At 43.7% G+C, this 14174-nt stretch overlaps 1 protein-coding gene across 6 annotated transcripts in view; it reads right to left on the reverse strand.

Annotated features, from left to right (window-relative positions):
* The window catches only part of PPP1R16B (protein phosphatase 1 regulatory subunit 16B), a 140182-nt gene that overhangs the window by 104757 nt on the left and 21251 nt on the right, over positions 1-14174 (reverse strand). For 2 of the 6 annotated variants that reach the window (XM_068264291.1, XM_068264294.1), the window contains exon 2: positions 10210-10524. In XM_068264291.1, the coding sequence (XP_068120392.1) occupies positions 10210-10462 (253 nt within the window). In that variant the 5' untranslated portion in view covers positions 10463-10524. Of the gene's footprint in view, positions 1-10209; positions 10528-12262; positions 12488-14174 lie in introns of those variants that run through there. The other 4 variants (XM_068264289.1, XM_068264292.1, XM_068264293.1 and 1 more) reach the window with 3 other exon arrangements.

Consider the following 14174-nt stretch of genomic DNA (forward strand, 5'->3'; position numbering starts at 1 on the left):
CAGGGTGTTGAGATCACGGCCCTCACACCCCAGACTAGGAATACTGTATATCATCTGTGTTATTCTCTAGCATAGTTCCAGGGTGTTGAGATCACGGACCTCACACCTCAGACTAGGCCTTGTTCTGATATCTGTTATGACCTGTAGCTTTCCTGACTATTCTTCTGATCTCTGATTTGGTACTTTGCATATCTGATACTCTGTTTCCAACCCGGCCTGTCTGACCTTCTGGCTGTCACCCCCCGCAGGGTGTCCAGCTTTTCTGCAGGGGTCCCCTGCTCTACAGAGGGGACACTGCTCCTTATCAGTCAATGACTCCCTCTCCAGGTGTCCTTGACTGCAGTAGTGTCTTCTCTACTTATTGGACCACCTGCTACCCCGGTGGTCCAAAGGTTACTGTTGCACCAAAACACTTACACACTCAGGTGTCTAGAGGTTAGACATATTTGATTATTGGCGATTCTGCAGATCCCCAATAATCAGGTATATCTGTATTTTTGGGGATATTGCAGATCGCCAAGAATCAGATTCTCTCTCTGGTTGCTGACACCTATCGTTACACATGCCTTGTAAGGGTTTTTCGCCTTCCTCTGGATCAACAGTGATATGTGAGGGAGCAGGCTGGAGTTGTACTTTGTACTGGTTGAACTCGATGGACGTATGTCTTTTTTCAACCAAAATTACTATGTAACTATGTAACTATGCTTATAGGACATCCGAGGTGAAAATAAACTGATGACAAAAACAACTGTATCTGTCATCCTCCTCCTAAAAATGACTTTTTTTTATATCCCACAGTTTTATTTTATATTTATACTTAGTTTTTAAGTTTTTACTGTTTCATTGACTCTGCTCAAATCTGTGTCTGTTTTATGTGCATGAATACAAAGTATTCACAATCCTTTTCAAACCATACAGCGCTGTCCTCTTTAAATCAGACTGGATGTTATAGTAGTAGCTGCTAAGGTCACCAAAATCCACTCTGATCAACACAGGTATTCAATATAATCCTCAGCGCTGAATATCCAGTCATTCAATGGTGATAGCTGCCTGACAGTCACCAGATGAACGAATCAAATCACCAATAGTTGGTAACATAACATATTGACATTTATTAAAAAGTTTAAAAACCAACAAGGTACTCACATTGAGGGCCCTAATCACAAGAGACCCATCATTAAAATACAGCATACAATGCACATCCAATGCATAAACAATCAATCCAGTTGTAGAGTATTGCCCAATCTCCACAACTTGACCGGTTTCGGCGTTGCGCCGTCCTCAGGAGCAGATCTGAGTATTGCCCAATCTCCACAACTTGACCGGTTTCGGCGTTGCGCTGTCCTCAGGAGCAGATCTGAGTATTGCCCAATCTCCACAACTTGACCAGTTTCGGTATCAGATTTATAAGGGCGCCTCCAACAAAGTGTTCAGATCCTTTGTAGGAGGTAACAGACATTTGCTTTCTATACTGTTTTATGATTTTATTGAAATGTGCTGTACTTACCTTATCCATGGGGAGGGTAGCAGAGGTAGAAACTGTTGCTATTTGTGCACTTTAACGTACAGCCTGCATGTCTTTTTTGCCTAACTTTAATTTACTACAGGACTGATTTATGTGAACAAACAACATGTTTCTGTACACACACTAAATACAGCACAGATACAGATGGCATCGAAAACGACATGTTCCCTGTTCCATCTGTTTTTGTGATCCGGTTACTGTGCTACTAAGTACAAACATTTCCACCGCCTCAGCCTCATCTGTTCACTGTCAATGTCTTCATGCGAGGCATGGACTGAAAATCTGGCATCTATGGCATCTGCCAGAAGGACTGGCTCTAAGTTTCACATACAGTAATTGTGAACTGAGGACAGCACTAGTGGGATTACCAAAATAAAGCTGTACTCTGTACTTTCTGGACACTCTCCTCACTCTAGTGATTCTAACATATAAACATTGATCATGTAAGTGGGCAAGAAATGATGCTCAGTTCAAGCCAACACTCAAATCTGGCCCGCAGAGTTATCAGTTTTGGCCCGCAAGTGGTCTCCCCACTTTGCATTATGTTTGGCCCACTGTAGACCAGGGAAGCTATATCGGGATGAAGCTCTAGATCACCAGATAAGTCATATGGGGGAGTAAGGAAAGCACCAGACACCAGGAAACTGTATGGGGTGGGGGGAGGAGGGGGGACACTAGACATTAAGAACCTGTTTAGGGGTGGTAGGGGAACCACTAGATACCAGGGAACTATATAGATGAGAGAGGGGGCCACTAGAAACCAGGGAATTGTTTATGGCTGGGAGAGAGACCACAAGACACCAAAGAAATGTGTAAGCAGGAGGGTGCCACTAGACACCAGGGAACTGTATAGGGGGGAGGGTCACTAGACCTAGAGATGGAAATGTCACCTTACCAACAAGGATCAGTATAGGTCTTACCAACAAGGATAAGGTCTTCCCAGTAGTAACAAATGGATGTGAAATTTGGACCATCAATAAGGTCATGTGTACAAAAATTGATGCTTTTAAATTGTGGGTTTGGGGAAAACTACTGAAGAGTTCCATTGACTGCCAGATCTAACCAATCAATTCTTAAAGAAATAAGGCATGTGTATTTACTAGAAGGGTTGATACCATTAAAGTATTAAAACTTAAATACTTGCACACAATGAATAGGCCAGATTCTTCAGTGAAATCCTTAATGCTTAAAAAATGAGGACAAAAGAAGAGGACGGCAAAGGCTAAGAGGTATAGACAGCATATGTGAAGCTATGAACTATGCCTATGCAACAGCTGAAAGGAGTTGTGATTGACAGACACATCTGGCATGCAGACATACATATGGTCACAAAGAGTCTGAGTTGACTAAATGTATGAGGAGGGAGAATGCTGCTCAGGAAAAATATTTTCATTGCGTTGCATTACCCTTTCTGCACGTGCAGTAACACAACAGCAATGAAAGTCTATGGGGCCAAGTACGCTTAACCTGTCGCGTTGCGCCGGAAGTGCCCGAATCGTAATTAAGCCGTCACAGAGTCAACAGCTTGTTATTGTTGGACTTCCGCAGCGACACAGCAATGGCGGAAATAATGTAAGTCAATCGGCAACACATACATTTTAAACACATTGGTGGTCGAACTCAGGAATCCTAGTGATGTACTTCCTGTCCAGCAGGGAGTACGTCACTGGGCAAGGGGCGGAAAACGGCGTGCAGGGGGCGCCGTTATGATGATTTGTGTATTGTGGTGCGATGGGGGCAGAGCAGCACACCACAAGTGCACTGGTCAGGTATAAAACTGGCCTAAAGAAAAACTGAAGTGAGTGGTATGTGGAGGCAGCCATATTTGATTCCTTTTAAACGATACTAGTTGCCTGGCAATGTGTCTGAATTACACCTGAAACAAGCATGCAGCTAATCTTGTCAGATTTTTGTCAGAAACCTGATCTGCACACTTGTTCAGGGTCCATGGCTAAAAGTATTAGAGGCAGAGGATCAACATAACTACCAGGGAACTGGAATTGTTAAAAAAGAAATAAGCATGGCAACCTCCATATCCCTTTCAGTTCAGTTATCCCTTACAGGGAACCTGAAGCGAGTAAAATTATTTAAAATAAACACATGACGTAGTTGCACATACTAACCTTACCGTCAGTTCCTCTCAGAAGATCACCATTTTCTTCTTACAGTGATCTCTTCCAGTTCTGACAATATTTTGTCAGAACTGAAATATACCAGTTGCTGTCAGTTATATATCAGCAGCTGTCAGTTACAACTGAATGTGCAAGGTAATGTCCATGTTTCCCTATGGCTGAAGTGGGTGATATTACAGTTTAACTGTGTGCTGACCTGGAAGCTGTTATGGGGTAATGGCCATTTTCAAAATGGAGGATGGAGAATTCCATTGATCACAGTGGACAAATGGGACGCAGGAGAGGAGAAAGAGATTAAAGGGGAACTTCAGCCTAAACAAACATACTGTTATTAAGTTACATTAGTTATGTTAATTAGAATAGCTAGGTAATATAATCTTTTACCTACCCTGTTTTAAAAGAACAGGCAAATGTTTGTGATTCATGGGGGCTGCCATCTTTGTCATGGGGGCAGCCATCTTTTTGGTTGAAAGGAGGTAACAACAGTTCCAACTGTCCTGTGTCCTGATTACCCCTCCCAGCTGCACACGCTAGGCTTCAAATGTCAAATTCAAAATGTAAAAAAAAAAGTTGCACCAAAACAGCAGAACGAGAACAACATCAGAAATCCCATCATGCTTTGCACAGCATAAGGGGAAAACTGCCTGGGCAGTTTTCTTCTGTGCAGCTAAAAATGAGGCTTGTATAAGAGAAACAAAGTTCTGATGCTGTGAAACTGTTAAAGAAACACCAGGCCTTTTCAGTGCTGCTGAGTCAATTTTTAGTCCGGAGGTTCACTTTAAGGAGTAGACTATGCCGGAGGTAAGTATGATCTGTGTATGGTTATTTTGACTTTTTATTTTCAGTTCAGGTTCTCTTTAATCAATGTTGGTATGTAATATAATATCCCGTGACTGCCTCCTGACATCTACCCGCCTGCCCCCTCTATCTATCCCACCCCCTCTATCTCTCCCCCCACCATGTCTCCGGTTGGGCCCAGAAAAATCTGGTGACAAATTTAAGCATATAAAAAAACACACCATATACCTTATTTTAAATGTAAACAGTGCCAGTCACACGACCACTGCTATTTCTTCCTGAGTTGTAATGAGAAGCCAGCTGGAATACCATACCCCCCCACATGCACAACTATCTTTCTATTGTCACCAACCATTAGGGGAGTTGAGTGAAATACAGGCCACACCTGCTGATTGAGAGGAGAGGCCTGCATATTGATTGGGAGGAGAGGTGAGCAGCAGCTTGGTATTGCATGTTGTATCAGAAGGCATTGCAGCCCAGAAAAACAGGAATTTTACAGCTACAGAATTCAGCGTCTGTCACACAAGTTGCCAATCTATACATCATAAGTGGACCAATAGCCAGAACTTACACAAAGATTAGGAGGACCAGTGGCGTAGCTAAGGAGCTACGGGCCCCAGTGTGAGTTTTACATTGCCCCCCCCCCCCCCCCCCCCAGCACTCTATACATAATTGATACAGCGCACCAAAACCTGCCAAGGACAACCACAATGTCAGAGGTGCAAGAAGGGGATGGGGAACAGCTTGATAATTATTAGTATCATTCAAAGTATCTATAGAAGGGATCATTACAAGCACAGGACCAATAAAGAGCTAATACTACAGTTGAGGGAAGGCCCTATGGGGCCGCTCTGGCCCAAGGGCCCCAGTGCGGTCCAGACCTCTACAACCCCTATTGCTACACCACCGAGGAGGACATGTCAATATTATCAAATCACATTATTCAGTGGAGTAAACTTGTCTTGTTATGCAGTAAAACACAGCTCTCATATTCTACTTCCTGTTACTTTGCAATTGTTGAGGAAGAGGAAGTAAAAGCTAACAAGGAGACAGACAAGTAGTTAATTTGTCTGTTATCATTAGATAAACACAGAGACAGTGTATTACCGGTAGCTTAATATATATAAACTGACTGAGCAAATCTCTGTACACTTATTATTGTGTGATAATGATATGATCTTTCTCTGAAGATTCTCATTTATTCCGGTCATGGTACCGAAAGGGAATAAAAAATAAAGTTGTTTGACCTGGATACCTTTTTATGTTCTAGAACACATTTCAACACCCTTAGTGGCTTCTTTATTTCTAAGAAGGTGAAGAAAATACTCAGAGGTGAGTACACGTACGCATGTAACGTACAAGACACATACTCACTCCAGTCAACTGCTTGTTATAAAGCAAACCTGTGAGCTTTATGATGCACAAATTTAGATGCTTATCACAGAAGGAGGAGGAAGCCTCTGGCAGGTTTCACACTGCAAACTGGCGGCAGTGTTCCTTGCTTGGCCACCAGCCAATCAGGAAGTGACGTGCGCTTGCCGTCACTTCCTGCTTCGGGTATGCGGAAGTGCATGGAAGTGTATTGTTAAAATACGATTTCGTGCATGCGCCGCAATGTTGCAACGCCAACATTTTAAAAACCCAAGCGTCGCCATATAGTAACATTACTTCTGGTCCGACGCAAGGACGCGTGTTAACGTAGTTTTGGCCTAGCGTCGGGAATGCGGCGAAAAACCAGGGCTGTGAAATCGTACAAAAATCATCCAACTCCTCAGTTTATGAAACCTCTGTTTCCGACTCCAGGTACCCAAAATTGCTCCAACTCCTCGACTCCGACTCCTTAGTCTAATTTTTACAAAGCCATGGATATGGTTCAAAAATGATCCGACTTTGACGCCTGAGTTTATTGAAACCACTGACTCCGACTCCAGGTACCCAAAATTGCTCCAACTCCCACTCCTCAACTACGACTCCACAGCCCTGGCGAAAACGTCACTTCCGTTGCATCGCACCATACCGTGGCAGTCTGAAAGTCTCATTGCCTGTCTTTGGGGTGCAGTAAGAATACTGCACCGGTGTGAGAAAGCCCTTTGGGTCCTCCAGAGACTTCCTCTGTCGCGTACGTGTTATAACGCCACCGGTAAGCTAGATGCAGAGTGAGCCAAATGATGGCTTACCCCATTTCCATTCAAATTTCCGGTGGTTTTAAATACTATTCCCCCCTTGAGTCGTAGCAACTCGAAGAAAGAAGTAATTTGCCCAGAACCCCAAATTACCCTTGCCCGAGCCATGCACTTAAGCATTAGCGCAATAGCGGCGCCCAGCGCTGAAAACCTCCTGCTTCGTCCTCTGTACTCCTCCACCAGCCTGTTCCAGTGCTGAGACCCTGAAGCATGAACTGCACTGTGCCTTCACGGTAGCACGGGCCCAGCTTTTTCTGCCAAAGCCCTATCAGATCCGTGCTACTATGCATGTTCAAGCTGCTGACAAGCCTTTGTCGATGGCTTTGCAGTGGGAGCATCGCTGGAGTGTGTCAGTAGAGAAGGACCGGGGAAGCCTCTGGAGGGAGGATCCAGAGGCCTCCCTCTTCCTTTTTTTCTCTACAGGTTTACTTTAAATTCCTTGGCCAAAGGTCAGGACTTTGCAATATATAAACTGTATACTTTGAAGAGAAGGGACACTATTCTGGGGATAGTGCAGTGCATCAATTGGACAGAGTCAAACATGTTCCCAGGGGTGGTGAAAGAGTCAAACATCCCTAAACAGTGGAAAGGGTCACCATTTATCATCTACATAAAATGCTGTTTTATCGTCCATATCTTGCATTTGAAGTAAATGTGTGTTAACAGAGGTGCCAGAAGAATAAAATCAATTCTTAAAAATGATAAAAATTGCTTGGGAGGCAGTGGTGGACTTACCTCCTATAAACAGACACTAGAAACTGTCAGTTAATGAAACAAACAATTTATTGGCATACTCCACGATAGGTTGTAATGCGTTTCGCAGGCAATATCCTGCTTCCTCAGGCAATTCAAGATTAGGGGAGCATACAACAGTATAGGGTCCGATATATGCCAGGCGCCTACTGTGCAGTTTGTGAAACTAGCAACTGCGCAGGTGCAGGCTCCCGTTCATGGAGCCAGGGGCGCACATGCACAGTAGTTTGCGATTGAGCCAGTCACAGACTTTAACGGGGGGTCACAATGGAAAAACAGAGCCAACTGGTAGGACAACGGGGGACCTGCAAGAGTACCTTGGCTCTCCAGCTGTGATAAAACTACAAATCCCAGCATGCATTTGCCTTTATGAATCATGCCTGTGGCTGTCAGACTCCTGCCCCTGCAGCTAGAGAGCCAAGGTTCCCTAACCCTGTATAGACTGTGGAAGAAGCCTCAGGTAAGAAATTGTCAACTTTTTTCCTTCATTTAAGGTACCCTTTAAGACCATACAGGGCCCCAGACAAAGCAATGAATATACCTGTACTCATCAAGCTTATTTCCATTTAAAGGACAACTGTAGTGAGAAGAATATGGAGGCTGCCATATTTATTTCCTTCTAAACAATGCCAGTTGCCTGGCAGCCCTGCTAATCTATTTGGCTGCAGTGTCTGAAGAACACTAGAAACAAGCATGCAGCTAATCTTGTCAGATCTGACAATAATGTCAGAAACACCTGATTGGCTGCATGCTTGTTCAGGGTCTATGGCTAAAAGTATTAGAGGCAGAGGATCAGCAGGACAGCCAGGCAACTGGTATTGTATTAAAAGGTAATAAATATGACAGCCTCTATATACCTCTCGCTTCAGTTGTCCTTTAAAGCGGATCCGAGTTGAAAAACTAAGTATAACAAATAACTTGTCTATCTATCTAATTTAAAGATTAGCAAACTTAGCTGCAAACAGCTTCAACAGTTTATGATTATTTATTCCTGTGATACAATGAGGGCAGCCATGTTCTGTTTGTCATATTACACACAGGAAAGCTGATAGCATCTCCAGCCCTCAGCCTGTGACAAATTCACACCCTCTCCTCCTCCCTCTGGTTCTGAAATTTCTGGCTAGTAACCTCCTCCTGCCCAGACTGATCTAACATAAGCCCTTGCTACAGTGCCAAGGCACTGGAAATGCTGTGGGCGAGGCTTGTTTAGTAGCAAATTAGAGTATTAAAACAAACAAAAAAAGTATTAGGCTTGAGGAATGCCCTTTAAACTATATTTATTTATTGTATTTATATAGGTAGCTAGTAGAAGGTTCTTTAAAACTCTCTGGATGGATTTCATTAAACTGTCCTGTTGTCGTGAACTTACTGTACCAAATTTAATTGCTTTTTCCATGAAGGCAGACCACTGTGATCATTATATGTTCGGGAAACCCACCTGAGTGGAAGGAGACTTGCCGGAGAGGATGTGGGGTAGCCTATACCCCAGACGCGAGACTTGGCCTTGACGGTCATCATATCTGGTGAGTTCACACCTGATGGGGGATCCTCCTGATGGTTTTACTATCTGTCATGTTAAAGGCTCCTTGTACTGATATCTACTGAAGCGCTTACTGACCTATATGAAGATTTGTATTTATAAAGCGCCAACATATAATGCAGAAAGGAACACAATTATGCAATGAGTAAAAGTTTATCTCGGATCCACTTTTAATCTGTAAAGCCTAGAAACAAAAAAAAAAAAAAAAAAAGGATACTTAACTAATAAAGTAAATCTTCTGCTTTTGATCTTTTTGACATAAGAGTGCTGGTGGTGCCATGACAATGGCTATCCCGGAGGCTGTATTGGCTTTGGCCCCTACCCTCACTTGATCGTATTTCTAGCTTTACCTCTCCACCATTCAGACTGGGGTGAGGCAGAACTGCATGGAGCCTGGCAGGCTCATAGCATATACCCTGCATTTGGACAATACAGAGGGTCCAGCCAGAATCAATAGGAGCTGAGGACAATCTTGCTGGTCATTTGTTACAGGGCTGCTGTACAGATGTTAAAAGGTCTATGTTTTAACGGTGTTTATTGCAGTTCAAACACATTCTAATGTGTACAGTGTAAATCCATACTTAGCAATACCCACTTCCACATCACTATCAGCCAGACTTGTTTTTAATCAGACTTATAATGTCCATTCAGACCAAAGTGTGTGATACACAAAAAAAAGTCTGTCTGGCAGAATTTTGGTGCACTCGATGGCTATCCCCATTCAGGTATTTACTAGAACACCACACTTCACAAGTTCACAGCATTAGAGCCAGCTTTAATGGGTGTTGCTGAGTGGTGTGCATTGCTGAGTACCGCTGATAGCGTGAATCAGCTCTCAAGTAGAACTGTGATGTGCCAACTCTGACTGCGCCTTCCTGATTGCTGTGCAAAGATTTTTGATGAAGGTCTGTTTTAGGCCTCGTACTAACATAAGACTGATATCAGGAATGTAATGTACGACCTGACTTTTATCTTCATGACAACCGCTGGACAAACATACTCCTACATCCCAGCATCATACGCTATTAAGAGAGCTAAAGAAAATGAAGCAAAACACTGCAGAATACCACACAAAAAAGAATATACATGCCCTGATCGCTCTTCCCCACACAGAGGCAGAAGTATTGGATGGACAGCAGCAGTACAGAGTGTCACCTGACTTGGCCATAATATTTGGATCAGGTGAGAATAATAACATGTCTGTGTGAGTCTTTACTGAACCTCACTGAACCAAGCTTTACCATTAATTTACATATTATCCCTTATGGTTGTGTTTACCTTCTTCAGGGTCATTCCTCAAACAGGCCTCATGGAGGGAGACCCGAGATGGAAAGGACACTCTTTTGGTCCTGGTGGGTGTCTTCCTTCTATTTTTCTGCTGCCGTCGCCTCCGCTCTTCCTCCCTCTCATTCTGCGCCCACCTCTTCAGCTGCTGCTCCCTTCGTTTCTTAGCAGCACGTAGTCTCTCTAAGGTAGAAGCTTTCTCCAAAAGCTGAAGCTCTGTCAGTAGATCCATTGGCATTGTGACCATATCTTACTGTCAGGGCAGCAAAAACTTCTCCATCTGAGCCAGCACTGGGGACCGTGACATACCTGCTGAAATAAGCACATCGTCCGTGATTTATCATTAGTGGTTACACTGTTTTATCATCAGTGTTTACAATGTTACAGCTTAAAGTACAGTGTTACAGCTTAAAGGATACCTGACCAGAGGCATAACTACAGGGGAGCAGTCCCTGGAACTGCAGGGAAGCCCAGAGCTGGGAAGGGGCCCCAACTACTACTTTACTCCCGCTGATAAATGAATCCATCCTTCAGGTGCTTTTGCGGCTACATTTGTTACGGGTGTGAAAATCATCATGGCTACGCTTGTTTTATGACCCTTGAAAGATGTGTCCCAGGCTGTGGGGGTCACAAAGGGTTGGCAAGAGAAAAGTTGTAAACGTTGGGGGCCCTATAAAGTTTTGCTGGGGGGGGGGGGGCATGATTTATAGTTACGCCCCTGTACCTGATCTGGATAACGTTTCCAGCAAAGTTTTGTTAAATGTGTTTAGAGGGACCCAGCGCTGGTATGTTCGGGTGCAGGAGGATCAGGAAAGCCTGTAAAGACTGTCCAGAAGCTTCCCACTACTGAGGTATCTATTGTTCTATTTAAAGCAAACCTAAGCTGGCATTAAAAAAACAAGTTAGATACTTACCTAAGAAGAAGGAAGCATTTGGATCCTACAGAGGCATCCCACCAGGGCCGGGCCGAGGCAGAGGCGAGAGAGGCTCCAGCCTCAGGGTGCAGTGTAAGAGAGGGTAAGCCAGATAACTAGAGAATCAGGTGTGTGTGTGTGGGGGGGGGGGGGGGGGGAGGGGGGATTGTGGGCCCTGGAGCACATCTCACTCTAATAGCAATCAGTGTGTGATGGCCGGGGTGGGAGGGATGGGGGGGGGGGGGCACACTTTGGTGTCTAAGCCTTGGGTGCTAAAGGACCATGTCCTGGCTCTGCTTCCCACGTCCTTCTCGACCCCACCGCCGCTGGCCCGAGACCCACTTTTGTATGGTTACAGGTGCAACCATACTCACACAGGCAGAGTTCAGCCACGTTTGTACATGGTGGGGGGCGTGCTCTTGTCGGGTATATTCAGAGTGTCCGTGCACGGTAACAGTGAGGTCGAGGAGGAGCTGGAGACTTCCCTATCTAGGTAATGCTGGATACACACGGTGCGTTCCCGCACTCGTCGATTCGTGTCGACTCGATTATTTCCGAGCATTTCCGAGCGCATTTCGATGATTGTTAGGTCGAATTACATGTAAAATATGCCAAATCGACCTAACGATCCATCGAAACGCGAATCGGACATGTCGGAAATAATCAAGTTGACGCGAATCGATGGGCGCATCGAGTGCGGGAACGCACCGTGTGTATCCAGCATTCGTTTCTAACTTTTTGGAGGGCTGCCATTAGTTCACTAAAAAGTACATAAACACTTTAAGCACAAAGGTAAATAAGACAAGTAGTTAAGAATGTCACGACACATCGTGTTGCTGCCGTGACCTAGTTCATAGCGCAGGGTTTTAACTTCTAATCACACAGCAATGTTGCATATTCTGTGCAGTTAACACGGTCACAGGCGTAACATGAAACAGAAGTAGGAAAGATAGATGCAGACCAAACAGTTATACTTCCTGTGGTAACAGAGACACACTGCTCAGTAGTGGAACAACACACACTGCTCAGTAGTGGAACAACCCACAAGAAGAACTAATAAAAGACAGCAGGCAAATTACACCATGTACCAGCAGACACATAAAACACACTGGTCCAGCAGGTGTATGACATACCTTCATACATAACCTATTCTGTTCCTTCAATGTACAGTAAAAATCGTAGACTCTCACTTTTACCATCAGCTTTTTAAAGTGATGAAATTTAATGCATGGAGGCCCCCTATTAGGGGAGGCATCCCATGGGACCTTCGATTCTTTTCGATTCGACCTTTCGTGCAATTAATAATGGTTTAAAAGTAAAATATTATCTCCTCCAATTTTCAAATCAAGACAGTTTTATGACAGTTAGGACCGGTACTACTGTAGTTTTTTTTTAGTTTTAACAGGTTCAAATTCTGGAGGCAAGGGCTCTCACTGGTGGAAAGTTAATTTGTTTGTTTATTGCAAGATCCAATTAACAATTTTCTGGCTGTCTATATATGAGGAGAAATGCCTCAGTCTTTACCTTTTCTGAAAAGAGCTGAAGAACCCTCCCTCCCTCCTCCCTGTCACTCCTCCCTGTCACTCCTCCCTGTCACAGGCGATTTCATTGGGGATATTTTCTCTCTTTGCAGGTGACAGGAGCGGCGGGGGCACTATGCCCAAACAGAACTGTTTTGTTATTATTCAATCTGACAGATAGTTTGCATTTCTTCCTGGGCCTTTCCACCTGGCTCTGTTTAATTGATGTTGTGATGTTTTTTTAATAAAGTTAACATTTTCAAAAATAAAAACAAGCAACTTCCCCAAAAAATTATATTTGAAACCCCAATAAAAGGCTGCGGCCGATTTTACGCACTCAAATCTTGACTCTGTCTTATTACTTTCTACCCTAATGTTCGTGAATTGTTTGTTTGCTGATTATCCGATGGATGAGGGGCTGTCCCCTTGTGCAGTCCCATGTAATCGTTTAGCGTTTTGATGGATAAGTGATTTTTTAAGCCCTTATTCAGCAGTCCAGCTCTGTAGCTTCTCTTCCTATTGAGATGTCAGTGCAGTTTTACTGGAAAGTTAGCTTCGAGACTCCTCTTCCTATCCCATCATCACTCACACATCTTACCATGTGAGCACAGATAACCTGCCTCTTCCCTCTGCTCTGTGGCCAGCAACGCAGCTACAGCATCGTCTCCAAATGTTAACAATCTGCTCAGCTGCATTGCTGACCAGAAGAAGTCAATCATTTATGGGATTGTATGCCCAATCAGGTAACCAATTTATATCTTCCTGATATTGATTTACCTGGATTGCCTCCTTGTACTATGTGATATCAATCAGATATGAACAGAAATCTTATCAAATTCGTCATTATTGTTTCTGTGTTGTTTGATGCAGAGCAAATCTATGCAGCCACCAGCGTCACTTACCCAACTCCCTGCATTCAGTTGACGAAAGAAGGCCCTTCTAGACTGACCCTGTTGCAATCAATATTTCAATCACAAATTAAGGCGGAGGGCCCTAGTGTTTAACAGATTTTTATCCGATATAACATTACTATAAAACAGAATTTAAATGCCCAATGCCTGGTTACACACAGGGAGATGTGATCAGCTTAACGGTACAAAATTTGATCTGTCCTGATTATATATATATATATATATATATATATATATATATATATATATATATATATATATATATATATATATATATATATACACACTCTTTATATTTCTTTTACTGTAGTTGATGGACTACAAGCAATCGTTTTTCTTCTTGAAAGGCGCCTGCTTCTCTTCTTGAAATCATGCATGAATTTTGCTTTTCAATGTGTGATTTCTTAGTAATAGAGAAAGTATCATTGCTAGGCAATGCATTGGACAGTACAAAATGATACCAAGTTGACCTGGTACTCATACAGGACTAAGCCAAACGGACTCAGCCAGTCAGGCCAGAGCACAGCAAACCTAGTCAGCCAATCCTGAACCTAGCTGATGTACGCACCCACTGGTGAGCCCAACCATCTCGGTGACCTGGCCGGGCCAGACTC

This window comes from Hyperolius riggenbachi, chromosome 12 (genome assembly GCF_040937935.1).
Source record: "Hyperolius riggenbachi isolate aHypRig1 chromosome 12, aHypRig1.pri, whole genome shotgun sequence".
NCBI classification, from domain to species: Eukaryota; Metazoa; Chordata; class Amphibia; order Anura; family Hyperoliidae; genus Hyperolius; species Hyperolius riggenbachi.